The following is a 15,490-nucleotide window of genomic DNA, read 5'->3' on the forward strand; positions in this document are numbered from 1 at the left end:
GGGCTTGCAGGCCCCGCCTCTGACTGAATGGTCGATGAGGTTGCAGCAGGATCGGCTCAGGAGACTGCCTCGGATCTCTGGGATCCAGTCGGACTACAAGTAGTTCCCCTACCAGACAGCTTGCCCAGGTGGTTATAGCGGGACTTGCGTGCGACCATCCCAAGCAGCCCCCCTCCCCCTGGCCCCCTGATTTTCTTCACCCCCTTCAGCCCTTGAAAGGAATCTCCTTTTTCATAGAAACACGAAGGAGTTTTATCTGGATTTCAGGAGACAGCTTGTAAAAAGAGAGAGAGAGAGAGCAAAGTGCAGGCAGGCGGTGATCAAAACTGGCACAGAAGTTCCGTGTCAGAAACTATTTTCTTTTATTAGCCAAAAAAAAAGTGTTTGGGCTCTGCTCGGAGGAATATCTGACTGTACCGCATATTAAGATGAGTGGATGTCGAAAACGCTGTAAACGGGAATTATTGAAATTTGCACAGTATCTTCTCCGGCTGATCACAGGCTCTCTTCACCCAGGTAATGCATGTTCTGATCTTTACAGTCAAGGTGTGAGGTGTGGCAACAGGAGAGGTGGCATCACTTGCAACACTGGCTTTACCGCTCTGGTTTGCAGTAGTTTTCTTTTTTGTAAACTTGAAAAAAAACCACCCAGCAATTTAATGGACATATTTTGGGATTGTCTGCTGCAAACTATGCGGCAGATGTAGATTTGTGAGATCCTATTTAAAACCTTTAAAAAAAAAGTATAACTGCATTCAAATCAAAATGCTAATGTTAAATCCCTATGCATGGTTGCATATTCTTGCTAGGGGAGTATATGAAGAAATGTTGGTCTGTTCTCTGTTCTTTGCTTCAAAAGGCAGACGTTAATGCATGAGAGATGTTCGTGTTATCTTTGTTGGCAAGCAGAGCTGGTCTTGAAATATAAATCAGATGCTGGCTGCTAGTGTGACATTAAAATTCTATCAGGAAGTGTTTTGAAAAGCCTAGCTTTCGATGCATTAAAGTCCATGAAATGTCTGTAATGTGCCTTTTGACACAGTTGAACCCCCTGAAGGGGAAAGCTTGTAAATCGGAGGGTGTGTGTGTGTTGCTGATTAATCTCTAAAGTGGGTGAAATAAACTCAAGGCCAAGTAGCTTTTTCTTATTTAAAAAAAAATTCTGGAGTCAGCATCAGCAGGTAAGTAAGCTGTCTATCTAAAGAAGGTTTTGGAAAGCACACGTTCCTTGTTGTGATAAGCAAGCGATGAAGCATTTGTACACCCCGTGTCAGGTGACAAAGATAAATAGACTGCTTTATGTGATGCTTTGGCGTGTTTCAGGATACTCTAAAAATGTAAACTGTTATTTTTGGACTGATGTAATATTTGTGTTTGCAAATGCCACTGTTAAAATTGTGTATGCTGTTCACATTTATTTCTGTATACCCATGTGAACGCAAAAGACATCACTGGGAGTCAATCTGGACCAAGTCTGCACATCAGTGGGTTGCGGTCGTAGAATAAAGTCTGTTTGGGGACGGCGTAAAATGATTGGATTCAGATCAGCTCCAAACTTTAATTTTGACTATCAGATCGAAAGACTTCATAGTATCAGTGGCATGACTCTATGATGAACAGCCATTCTTAGTAAGCAGGTCCGAGTCATAGGGATCATTTACCAGTTTTTTTACTAGACTGTTTAGCAGTTCCACAGAATTTTGTTCAATGGAGTATTTTCAAGACAAGTGTGCCTTAAATCCCCATAGTTGTAGAGTGGGTACCCTTTTTGACACTTTGTTATGTAAGTTCTTCTCAAAGGTGTGTTTCCTCATCAGCCTTTGGATTGCAGTGCACATTATGCAGTTGCCAGAACAACTGAGAGAATTGGGAACTTGCAGATCCTTGTGAGTTACCCTTGTGGTAAGCCATCCAGAATGTCAGGGATGAGTTTGTGGGGCTGTGCCTATCTGGGAAGCCCATTGTGTTCCCCTGATCTAATAGGGCTATACAGACTGGGGTAGCCGCACTGCCAGGGGGATAGTCAGTTTGGCTTGTCTGCCCTGGCTGCTGTCCCATTCCCTGGCACTTACTCTCCCAGTTGTTCTCCTCAGAGCTCCATCCCAGGATTCGAGCGCCATCTTCCTATAAGTGAAGAGCTGCTAAAAGTGGGGAGACCTTTTTTGCCATCAAGTCACAGCAGACTTGGTGTTGGCAACCCTGGGAGCCAACGTGGTGTAGTGGTTCAGAGTGTTGGGACTCTAATCTGGTGAACTGGGTTGGTTTCCCCACTCCTACACATGAAGCCAGCTGGGCGACCTTAGGCTAGTCATAGTTCTCTCTGAACTCTCAGCCCCACTTACAGTGAGGGGAAAAAGTATTTGATCCCTTGCTAAATTTGCCTGTTTGCCCTCTGACGAAGAAATGACCAGTCCATAATTTTAATGGTAGGCTTATTGTAGCAGTGAGAGACAGAATAACAACAGGAAAAAACCCAGAAACCCAGAAGACAAAAGTCAGAGATTGATGTGCATTATAATGAGTGAAATAAGTATTTGATCCCCTATCAACCAGCCAGATTAGGATTAGGGTTAGGGTTAAAGTTCTGCTGTCGACAGAAGCAATCAATCTATCAGATTCCAAACTAGCCACCATGACCAAGACCAAAGAGCTGTCCAAGGATGTCAGGGACAAGACTGTAGACCTGCACAAGGCTGGACTGGGCTACAAGTCTATTGCCAAGCAGCTTGGTGAGAAGGTGACAACCCTAACCCTAACTGCCAACCTCCCTCGGTCTGGGACTCCATGCAAGATCTCATCTCGTGGAGTTGCAATGATCATGAGAACGGTGATGAAGCAGCCCAGACCTACACGGGGGGAACTTGTCAATGATCTCAGGGCAGCTGGGACCATAGTCACCATGAAAACAGTTGGTAACACACTACACCGTGAAGGACTGAGATCTTGCAGAGCCCGCAAGGTCCCCTTGCTCAAGACAGCACATGTACAGGCCCGTCTGCAGTTTGCCAATACACATCTAAATGACCCAGAGGAGAACTGGGTGAAAGTGTTGTGGTCAGATGAGACCAAAATCGAGCTCTGTGGCATCAACTCAACTCGCCGTGTTTGGAGGAGGAGGAATGGTGCCTACGACCCCAAGAACACCATTCCCACCGTCCAACATGGAGGGGGACATATTATGCTTTGGGGGTGTTTTTCTGCTAAGGGCACAGGACACCTTCACCGCATCGAAGGGATGGTGGACGGGACCATGTATCGTCAAATCTTGGGTGAGCACCTCCTTCCCTCAGCCAGGGCATTGAAAATGGGTCGAGGATGGGTATTCCAGCATGACAATGACCCAAAACACACGGCCAAGGCAACAAAGAAGTGGCTCAAGAAGAAGCACATTAAGGTCCTGGAGTGGCCTAGCCAGTCTCCAGACCTTAATCCCATCGAAAATCTGTGGCGGGAGCTGAAGGTTCGAGTAGCTACACATCAGCCTCGAAATCTTACTGACTTGGAGAGGATCTGCAGAGAGGAGTGGGACAAAATACCTCCTGAGATGTGTGCAAACCTGGTGGCCACCTACAAGAAACGTCTGACCTCTGTAATTGCCAACAAGGGTTTTGCCACCAAGTACTAAGTCATCTTTTGCAAAGGGATCAAATACTTATTTCACTCATTATAATGCACATCAATATCTAACTTTTGTCTTCTGGGTTTCTGGGGTTTTTCCTGTTGTTATTCTGTCTCTCACAGCTACAATAAATCATGCCAGTTTCTAAATGGATCATAGCATTTGATACACATCTTGGCAATTGCAGGGCAGCTCTAAGAAACTTGGATTGCACTCGTTCCATGGGAATAAGACATGAGGGTGGAGAGTCAAGTTGTGTTCCAACCCGATTCTCCAGATTAGAGTCTGCTGCTCATGTGGAGGAGTGGTGAATCAACTTCGGTCCTCCAGATTAGAGTCCACTGCTCTTAACCACTACACCATGTTCAAAATCCAGAAACTGCAACAAGTTGTGAGGTTTACAGATGTAACGTGGGTTTAAGATGTCATGAGATCTTGGACAAGAAGTGGAAATCAGGCCCGCATAAATTGAGGCAAACAGGTAGAATATTGTATTAGAAATAAATGGGGGGAACTGCAAGGATTTGTAGGACAGAGGAAATACCAGGTGATTCCCACACCCAGTTTTTGGCCCAACTTTGATGCTAATAGGAGGTGAGAGTATTTTTTCCATGTCATGATGGTGCTTTTATGCACCTTCCATCTTTTCACCATCTTTATTGCGTTCTTTTCGAAACATTCTTTATAATGTTTTTGATGTGTTCACAAGTTTTTAATGTAACATATTATGTTTATTATTTGTTTTAATCAATTAGGAAATGTACCGCTTGAAAATTCATTTGATTGTCTTCCATGCTGCTTTCTTCTCATGATAGGGTTGCCATGTTCCATCTCCACCGACCATTGGAGATGGGAAGTTAGAGTTGGCAGATCCAGATTGGGAAACTACTGGAGATTTGGGGGTGCACCCTGTGGAGGACAGGTGCCTCGGTGGAGTACAATGCCATAGAGTCCACCCTCCAACGCATCCATTTTGTCCAGGGGAATGGATCTCTGTAGTCTGGAGATGAGCTGTAATTCCGGGGGATCCCCAGGTCCCACCTGGAGGCTGGCATCCCTATTTGATGAAGGTGCATTTGAAACAGGACAATATACCAGATGCCTGTCTGCCTGCCCTTTTGATGGATTTATGATAGATTTTCTGCGGAGGTGCATTTAGCACACATTATTTACTACTCACGTGCTTCTTGGAGACTCTTTTTGAATATGTATTTAGTATGTGGGAGTTTTAATTCTGTTCCAGAAATCATTTTTTTCTCATTCTGCAATACTGTCCTAAGGATTTTCTTTATTGGCTGTTGTATCCTGTCCATTACAGTTGTACAGTGTGGTGCTTTTTAGCTTTTCTTTCTCTTTGTACACACTGTGTTGTTCCCTTTTAGTGTTGTTTTTGGAAAGAGTGCAACAGAGACCGGGTAGCTGTTGTGTGGATAGGGAAGTTTAGATCTTTCCCAGCCCCTCTCACCCTGGTGCCATTTTCCTTACCCCGGTCCCCTGCAGCTGCCATCCTTACCACCAGTTTCATGTTGTTTTTGTTTTTAAATTGATAATTAACAAATGGGTGTAGAGTTATATCCTCTTACATAATCTGTATTATCTGTGAAATTGGAAGACCTTACTCATTATATCCTGTCGTGACCTTTACTCGATTCCCAGCGTGGTGTAGTGGTTAAAAGTGGTGGCTTGGAGCGGTGGAGTCTGATCTGGTGAACTGGATTTGTTCCCCACTCCTACACATGAAGCCAGCTGGGTGACCTTGGGCAAGTTTCAGCTCTGTTAGAGCTTTCTCAGCCCCACCTACCTCAAAGGGTGTCTGTTGTGGGGAGGGGAAGGTGATTGTAAGCTGGTTTGAGTTTCCCTTAAGTGGTAGAGAAAGTCAGCATATAAAAGCCAACTCTTCTTCCTCCTCCTCCTCCTCCTCCTCCCAGGGCCAAGTTTCTTGCAGCCATTCTAACCAGGTTAGCCCTGCATTCAGTGGCAGACAAAATTATTTATCTTTTATTGGATGAGGATCATTACATCACCTATATGATGTCACTGTATGCATTGGCAGCCAAGAAGATTTGTGCCAAACTCTCGCCATAATGTTTAACGTGCTGCAATCTACGTTATGACAATTATAAACCTGTTTTTAACCTTGCTGTGTTTGCTTTTATTATTGTATTTTTTTATTGCTTGGGCAGTTACTTTTGTTATGTTGTTATGGTTTTAGGCCTCACAATAAATTTCCCCTTACCTTACCATAATTTTAATGAAGTTTTTACTTGATCTTTAGCTAATGTTCTTTTGAAAATATTTTTCTTAAAATGGGGGTTACATAAAATGGAATACTGGGACTAATTATTTAGGGTTTTAACGTTTAATTGTTCTGGGTCCCCCCCACCACCACATTTGAGCTGGGAACATCAATAAACAATAAATAAAAAAATAAACAGTGATTGAAATTTTTCTCCCACCCCCCACAAATGATCTTGAAAATAATATTTTATCCAGTCTGCAGCAGCTGATAATTTTCATGACCATCTTTAATATGTGCCTGAATGTATATTTATCAAGGCAGCTGCTTCCTAGGCTGACAGAAAGTAAAAAAATAGTTGATTTGGTAATAGCAGAGGTGAGCAGCTGACAGTGTGAGGAATGTTGACAGAGTTGTGTGAATAGTTCATAATAATTTGTGCTTTTAGTGATTATCGTTTCTTGACAGCAACTCTGTTGACTGTGTTTTGACACTGATTGTATTTCTCAAAGGTCTTCTTTGACTCATGGCTCTCTTATGATACCTCTTCCCCATAAAGTCATACCATGCTGTTCCGGTGTCCCCCATTTGAGCACAGAAAGCCAGCTGGGAAAGGCCTTTTTGGTGTTAGCCTCATTCAATGGAATTCCATGCCCAAAGAGATCCTGCCAAGCATGGACTTTTCTGAAAGTGTTTATCTAGATCTGTATGAATAAAATAGAAAAACAGAAACTCATAGAATTATAGAGTTGGAAGGGATCTCCAGGTTCACCTAGTCTTGCATTTGAGTAAGGTGACCCAAAGGGCTCTTCCACATGCTCAACCAAATTCACAACTGCCTCCCCCCCCCACACCCATAGTGACCCGTACGCCATGCCCAGAAGATAGCAAAAAAACAAACAAACACCCTCCAGGACCCCTGGCAAACCTGGCCTGGAGGAAAATTGCTTCCAGACCCCAAAGTGGTGATTGGCATTTCTCTGGGCATGTAAGAAAGGGCCATGAGAGCGAAGCACCGACGCAACCCTTCCTGCCCTCCCTCTCATGATCTGCCTAAGTTCACAGAAACAGCATTGCTGTCAGATGGCCATCTAGCCTCTGCTTAAGAACCTCCAAAGAAGGAGAGCCTCCCCCAATGAGGAAGCCTGTTCCACTGTGGAATTGCTCTGTCAGAAAGTTCTTCCTAATGTTTAGCTGGAAACTCTTTTGATTTAATTTCAGCAAGTTGGTCCTGGTCCGACCTTCGGGAACAACAGAAAACAACTCTGCACCATCCTCTCTATGACAGCCCTTCAAGTACTTGAAGATGGTTATCATATCATTTAAAACCCTGCTGGTTTCTCCCAGCATTTGGTGGAAATATGACTATTTCAAACCACAGTGTCATTCAAAAATCATTATGTTCCGATATTACACCACAATCTGCCCTGATATTACACCACCTTCTTTTTCAGTGTGATGTTTTAAAGGCACACAAAGTACAGGTTATTTTTGTTTATAAACTATCTTGAGTGCAAATCTGAAAGGTTTTATGGCAATTGTATTTATTTATTGTATGACATCTCTTGTGTATTGGAAGGGCAGTGAGAAATCCAGGGCTTCCGAGAGCCACCATGGGCCCCTGGACAAAAGTCGGTCTGCCCCCACCCCCATGTGATCCTGATCAAAACCAAATACTACTGTCTTGCTGTTACCATCTATGAATAGAGTAATAATTGTACATTAGGCAAGAAACGTTAAAGGGAAAGGGACAAGATTATTAAAGAACAAATTTTACTTTACTTATTTACACAGTGCACATTGCAATAAGGTATGATGCAACCCTCCCCCCCCCCTTTCAAAAAACCACTGCCTGACACAGGTCGACATTAAAGGAGAAGAGACAAATTTGAAGAAATCAAGCTCCTTTCCCAAAAGTATCTCTTCTCTAAAACTAAGAACGAGCCCCAGCTTCCCCCCACCTCTAGGAGCAGGTACTTTAAAACAGCCTGAGAAAGTGTCTCCTCTGAGCCTGCGGGGACCGCTCAGTTGGAGCACCCAGACTGACAAGTGTGAACCGTAGAAAAAATTACAGTGTGTACTCAGAAAAACATGAGCAATCATTTTTGAGAGGTGATATGATAATCATCTTCAAGTACTTGAAGGGCTGTCATACAGAGGATGGTGCAGAGATGTTTTCTGATGCCCCAGAAGGTCAGACCAGAACCAACGGGTTGAAGTTAAATCAAAAGAGTTTCTGGCTAAACATTAGGAAGAACTTTCTGACAGTTATTGTCATTCCCTCATATAGCTCTTGTGGTGCATCCTTGTTTGGAATACTGTGTTCGGTTCCAGTCACGTTCTCTGAAAAGGAATATTGCAGAGCTGGAAAACAAAGAAAAGGGCAGCCAGTTATGAAGAAAAAGAAGAGTTAGTTTTTATATGCCAATTTTCTCTACTTTTTAAGGAGAATCAAACCGGCTTACAATCTCCTTCCCTTCCTCTCCCCTCAATAGACACCTTGTGAGGTAGGTGAGGCTTAGAGAGGTCTAAGAGAACTGTGACTGGCCCAAGGTCACCCAGCTGGCTTCATATGTAGGAGCGGGGAATCCAACCCGGTTCAACAGATTGGTGTCCACTGCTCCTTACCACTATACCCCTCTGGGGTTGGATCACCTCTCCTATGAGGAAAGGTTAAAGAGTCCTATGTATGCTCCTGGTACTGTTCTTAGTACAGTGGTATCTTAGTCAGCTACAGAACAGGCTGGCATTAGGGACTCTATGTTCATATGGCACATGTCATACAAAGTGGGGAGGGGCCGTGGCTCAGCAGCAAAGCATCTGCTTTGCATGCAGAAGGACACGAGTTCAATCCCCTGCATCTGCAGCTCAAAGCAATCAGGTCACGGTTACCAGGTCTCCCACTATGGTGGAAGACCTCCTTCTGGCAACGTGCTGTTCCTGTCACTGCTCGGGGCGGCCCTGGAGATCCGCTGCCGGTCTGAGTAGACAGTGCTGACCTTGAGGACAAAGAATCTGGCTCAGCGTAATGCAGCTAAAGGATTTGATCTATTTCTTTAATGAAATATTTTAAGTCTCTATCTTTATTTGATTGTTTGTGTGTGTGTGTGTTAAGTGCCGTCAAGTTGCTTCTGACTCATGGTGACCCTATTAATCAATGTTTTCAAAAACTTCCTATCTTTAACAGCCTTGCTTAGGTCTTGCAAACTGACGGCCATGGCTTCCTTTATAGAGTCAATCCATCTCTTGTTGGGTCTTCGTCTTTTCCTGCTGCCCTCAACTTTTCCTAGCCTGATTGTCTTTTCCAGTGAGTCTTGGTTTCTCATTTGACCAAAGTACCGTAGCCTCAGTTTAGTCAGTTAAGCTTCTAGGGACAGTTTAGGCTTGATTTGATCTAGAACCCACTGATTTGTTTTTTTCGCAGTCCACGGTATCTTTTTTCATTGTCCGTTATTTGATTACACGTTCCTAATCCATACGTCCATTCTGTTAACATTCAAATAGGAAAACAAAAATCACTTGAGCAATTATATATTTTTGGCATAGTAAGTGAAGAACTTGAGTCGTATAAAGGAAGAAAGAGTACACAGTGATGCTTTTCTATTCATGCCAAGGAAATGTCAAATCTTATTGTTATAATAATGCCGGGGCTTGACCCGCTGTCCTGGAGTGCATAGAAAGGTTCCTGGCTCTCATAAAGTGTTAAACTCCATTGCAGGATCTTAATTAGTCTGAATAGCACTTATCTCTAATTGCATTTTCCAAACAGCCAGGATGTTTATTCTGTATTTACTTCATTTATACCCCCCCTGCCTCTCCAGTAGGGACCCAAAGCAGCTCACTTCATCCTCTGATCCTTTCCTCCCTATATATTTTAGCTCCTAGAAAGTGCTTGCACAAGATTGTGTGTAAATGGAAATACAAGTGGGGATACAATATGTTTGACTTAGTACAAACAGCTACCATTCTATTTTGATTGTGTCTCCGCTTGTGCAAGAGCTATTGTGCAAGTGGAAAGTTTGCGCTGGATCCAGCCCATTAATTGAAATTTGTATTAATAGGCACTGTACCATGATTTACAAGGCTCTGTCTAGTGAAACACATCCTTATCTGTTGCAGTCCTTGGTAATATTGACTGTAGAGAAACTTGAAGTACATCTAAAGGTGCCTCTTTGTGTAGATTCTCTGAGGAATTTCTAGGGAAGCCAGAAGAGTTTTGATTAGATTGATGCATTTTTTTATTCGAGATCTTGTACCTTCCCTAGAAGTTATACCCCTTCAGGGCTCTGAAAACGCTACTTATAAAATAAAGATGAGTTATCATGCTATCATGTTTCAATAAAATAAAACAGAATGTGATTTTTATCTACCTGAAACATCTTATTCAATAGTGACTTCTCCAGTTAATCTGCTGAAAGGGCCTCTGTGTGCCCCAATATGATTATGTCTTTTATCTTCTAAGTGATTTACAAAATAGAAGCATCATCAAAACAAGATCCTCCGTGGGTTGAGGATCAGACAGTGATCTTTTTATATCAATCAGTACAAGTAGTTGCTCATTGCTCTAGTGTGTTATTACTTGTGGCAAACCAATTTTGAAAGAGTGGGATGCCTCTAGGTACTATTGTTGACTATAGATCAAATGGTATAAGGTAAAGGCCCCTGAGCAAGCACCGGGTCATTCCTGACCCATGGGGTGACGTCACATCCCAATGTTTTCTAGGCAGACTTTGTTTATGGGGTAGTTTGCTAGTGCCTTCCCCAGTCATCTTCCCTTTACCCCCAGCAAGCTGGGTACTCATTTGACCCACCTTGGAAGGATGGAAGGCTGAGTCAACCTTGAGCCGGTTACCTGAAACCAACTTCCGTCGGGATCGAACTCAGGTCGTGAGCAGAGCTTGGGACTGCAGTACTGCAGCTTACCACTCAGCGCCACGGGGCTCCTATCAAATGGTATAGTAGAGTTTAATTTGTCTATACAGTGTAAAAGAGATGAACAGCTACTTTAAAATGCTTTAAGGAGGGATTAGACTCATTCATGTAGGATGTCCACTCATTGTAGGGCCCCTGGTCAATCTAAAAAGGTAAAGGTAGTCCCCTATGCAAGCACTGGGTCATTACTGACCCACAGGGTGATGTCACATCCCAACGTTTACTAGGCAGACTACATTTACAGAGTGGTTTGCCATTGCCTTCCCCAGTCGTCTACACTTTATCCCCAGCAAGCTGGGTGCTCTGGTCAATCTAGCCTGGAGGAAATTTTCTTCCTACGCCCAAAATGGTGATCAGCATTACCCTTGGCATGTGAAAAAAGACCACAAGAGCCGAGCCACAAGAGCCTTCCTGCCCTCCCTAAATTCATAGTGAGCCATAGAATCAGCATTGCTGTTAGATGGCCTTCTAGCCTCTGCTTAAAAACCTCCAAAGAATGAGAGCCCACCACCTCCCGAGGAAGCCAGTTCCACCGAGGATCCGCTCTAACTATTAGGAAGTTCTTTGTAATGTTTAGCTGAAAACTCTTTTGATTAAATTTCAACCCGTTGGTTCTGGTCCAGCCTTCTGGGGGAACAGAAAACAACTCTGCTCCATCCTATGTATGACATCCTCTGTATTAAGCAGAGGCTACTTTCGCATTCACACTTGTCCTTCCATTCAGTAAAGAGCAGCAAATCTGAATGAAATAACAGACGGGCATTTCTGTTTCGGCAAAAAGTTCTCAAAGAAGGAGTGTAATCTATTGTGAGCAACTAATTGAATCATTAAGTGTTGCTTACAGGAAGTTCAAGAGTGAGTTATTCAATTATGAGGCTTTTGTGTGTGTGCAGAGGAAGAGTGCGTCAGCTATTCAATGGTTGTCGTGATCTGGGCATTGAGGAGTACAGGTTAATTTTAGCACCTTTTTGGCTTGTGTTATTGTGAAGTATATGTGTACGAGCTTTGGCTATTACATCTTGCGAAACATTCCTCAAACAGTGGACAAAATGGGAAATGTATCGCGCCATTAGCCATGCTCTGAGAGCTCTAGTCTGAACTGAATGTTGGGGGTTGGTGTGGGGAGATCTGGGTTCAGCTTTCCACTTTGTGGTGGGGGGGTCTCTTGATAGCAATCTCTCCGCCTACATCACCCCACAGGGGGGTTGTGAAGCACCATATCTGCTGTTCTGAGCTCCTTGGAAGAAAGATGCAGTAGAAGCGATAGTCAAGCTAACCTCTGCAATGTAAGAGCAATAAATTATTATTGCTGCCAATTATTAGTGTTTGTTTGTTAACCTGAAGGGAATACTATTTTCTTTTCCGTCAGGAGTGCTGTCAAGAAAAAACAAGTTACAAGTATACACGGTGGTACAAAAAACATTCTTTATAGAATTTTTTACGGGAGGGTGGTCTTACATTCAGGGTGGTCTTCCTTTCAGGTGCATATGGTGTAATTTATGTGTGCATATTTATGCAAAATGATAGGGTTGTACTTGTAAGGACAGCTCCTTGCCCCCTGCCCCCGTTTGGCTGCCAGGACATGAACAATGCAACCCTGTGTAGTTATTCCAGTCTAAGGGAGCCACTGTAGCCTAGTGGCTAAGAGCAGCGGACTCTAATCTGGAGATCCGGATTCAATTCCCCTCTCCTCCACATGAAGCCTGCTGGGTGACCTTGGAACAGTCACAGTTCTCTCAGAACTCCTTCAGCCAACCCAGAGGCAGGCAATGGCAAACCACCTCCAAACGTCTCTTGCCTTGAAAACCCTACAGGGTCACCATACATTAGCTGTGAGTTGACAGTACACACACACAAGACAATTGAAATCAGTGGGCTGATCTTCCAAAGCCATCAATGTGAGGCAGAACAGGAGGGGGTAATATGCTAGGAATGGGGGAGAGAAGAAGACATAGTCTTCTTCAAATGTTGTAAGCCACTTTGAGGTTCTTATAGTGGTACTATATGAAGAAGAGGAGTTGGTTTTTATATGCCGACTTTCTCTACCACTTAAGGGAGACTCAAACCGGCTTACAATCACCTTCCGTTCCCCTCCCCGCAACAGACACCCTGTGAGGTAGGTGGAGCTGAGAGAGTGTGACTAGCCCAAGGTCACCCAGCTGGCTTCATGTGTAGGAGTGGGGAAACCAACCTTCACCAGATTAGTGTCCACCACTCATGTGGAGAGTGGGGACTCAAACCCGGTTCTCCAAATCAGAGTCCACTGCTCCAAACCACCGCTCTTAACCACTACACTACGCTGGCTCCCCATATCAAATAAACACCTACCTTTTAGATAAGTTCTAAATAGGTCCAAATCAGGCTGGGTTGGGATCTTAAATCTACAAGTGGGTTTGAAATTTTACCAATAGCAACATTTGAAGTACATTTGGCCAGCAATTCAGAGTATATTTGGCAGCAAGTAAACTCTGTTAAGAACTATTTTTGTTTGTTTGAAAAGCCGTAAGATTGTTGATAAGGCAAGCAAAATTTCCCAGGCGTGGTTCTGCACACGGTCATGCTCCCACTGGATTTTTTCTAACACAAAGTCGGAATGATATGTTGGGTTGTATCTTGGCAAAATATCTGAGGAATTTTCAGGGACAGCAAAAAAGAAAAAGAAAAAGAAACCAAAACACCCCCCCCCCAACAGTAAAATTTCTGAGGTTGTTCTGCACTTCTCTGCCAAGTCATAACATGATATTGTAAGATTTCTTTGGCAGCTTTACTTGTTTATTGTGGTTCAATTTTGTTCTTCCTTTGGAGAGGTCAAAAAGTGACTAGCGTAGGGTTCTGTCCAAGTGAGAAGATCCAGGAGCCAAAGCATCTGGATTTGATCTCCTTTGTAGAGGCAGCACTGGGGAGAATTAGAGTCTTCTCCTGATATCTGCTTTATGTACAAGTGTACAACCAAAAAGTCAGTGGAGTCAGAGGCATTCCTGCAGAGCAGGAGAGCTGCTACCCCACATCAGATTCCTCAGGGAGAATGAGAAACCCTGCCTGCCCCTCAAGGTGCGCCACCTTCAGCCCAGTCAGTTTCTTTCCTATGTTGCAATGGCAGTTCTCACACCTTACCTGCCAAGAGAGCCAGTGTGGTATAGCGGTTAGGAGTGGTGGACGTTGGGCTAGTCACAGTTCTCTCTGAACTCTCTCAGCTTCCCCGACCTCACAGGGTGTCTGTTGTGGGGAGGGGACGGGTAGGAGATTGCAAGCCGGTTTGATTCTCCTTAAAAGGTAGAGAAAGTCGGCATACAAAAACCAACTCCTTCTTCTTCTTCTTCTTCTTCTTCTTCTTCTTCTTCTTCTTCTTCTTCTTCTTCTTCTTCTTCTTCTTCTTCTTCTTCTTCTTCTTCTTCTTCTAGTTCTCATCTCAGATTCCACCCCTTCAGGAGGGAAGCCCAGGCAGGAATTATCTACAACTGTTATAGGACGTGAACATTCTTTTGTTAATGGTCCCGATCCCCATCACCTGCCATTTGAAGCAAAACCATTAACGGCAATCAGTCAGTCAGGCTTACCCAAGAAGCCACTTTCCCCCCATCTTTCTCCCCATTTACAACAGGGGATGAAAGTACTGCTTTATCTTGCAGGGCTGTTGTTAGGAGTGCAGGGATTTTATACGTGAAGCGCTTTGAGCAATGAAAGCGGTATAAACATGCCGAGCATTGATGTTTATATTTCCTTACAATATCTGTGGTTGTTTCTTGTGATGTTACTGTATCCCAAGATGCTAACATTTCTCATCTCTTTGTTTTCATTCTGTCATCCTTTTTTAAAAAATTGAAAATGCGTTTTTAGAGCTTTTCCATTAAATGATAAGATTCTCCAAAGCGGCAAATGTGTCTATTTTCCTTCAACAACTTCCAAGTGCTGCAAAATTTATTTCAGCCCCCTGTCCCACGTCATTGGCTCCTGTGATGTAAGGCTTTAGTTTTTCATTTCATGCATCATTCATTAATCTTTTTTCTTTTAATTTCTAAAAGGAATAATGCTACATTAGCCACACATTATTTCAGGAAGGAGGGATCACTGAGGGAATGCCAAACGAAACAAAAAAGTCTTCACTTGCTGGCAGAAGACGACAACAGAAGAGGACAATGAATCTCCCTTGAGAGAGAGAGTTGCAGAGTTTTGGTGCTGCAGCCGAGAAGGACTTCTCCCAGATTGCCACCTGGCTGATCTCAGAAAGCGGGGGCAACCAAAGCAGAGCCTCTGAAGATGACCGTAGTGGTCAGGTGGGTTCATAAGTAGGGTTGCCAGGTCCTTCTTTACCACCTGCGGAAGGTTTTTGGGGCGGAGCCTGAGGAGGGCGGGGTTTGGAGAGGAGAGGGACTTCAATGCCATATAATCCAATTGCAACAGCCACCATTTTCTCCAGGTGAACTGATCTCTTATCAGCTGGAGATTAGTTGTAATAGCAGGAGATCTCCAGCTAGTACCTGGAGGTGGGCAACTCTGTTCATAAGGTACTCTGTCCTTCAGGAATGTTAGCAGTTCTTCAGGATTGTTAGCCCCAAAACCATATAGGGCTTTCCCCCTCCATTGGGAGAGTGGGGCTGTAGATAGTTGGGACATCCAGGGCCCCGGGCAGCAGCCCCGGCTATCTCATGGCTAAGACCTCCTTTGCCTTTAAGTGCTCAGAAGATCAGTATAGAGGATGGATT

At 43.8% G+C, this 15,490-nt stretch overlaps 1 protein-coding gene across 1 annotated transcript in view; it reads left to right on the forward strand.

Moving 5' to 3' along the window:
* The first annotated feature begins 428 nt into the window (after positions 1-428).
* The window catches only part of KCNIP4 (potassium voltage-gated channel interacting protein 4), a 353,157-nt gene continuing 338,095 nt past the window's right edge, over positions 429-15,490 (forward strand). The window contains exon 1 of the mRNA XM_056855286.1: positions 429-516. Within this exon, the coding sequence (XP_056711264.1) occupies positions 429-516 (88 nt within the window). The remainder of the gene's footprint in view (positions 517-15,490) is intronic.

This window comes from Euleptes europaea, chromosome 9 (assembly GCF_029931775.1).
Source record: "Euleptes europaea isolate rEulEur1 chromosome 9, rEulEur1.hap1, whole genome shotgun sequence".
In the NCBI taxonomy this organism is placed as follows: domain Eukaryota; kingdom Metazoa; phylum Chordata; class Lepidosauria; order Squamata; family Sphaerodactylidae; genus Euleptes; species Euleptes europaea.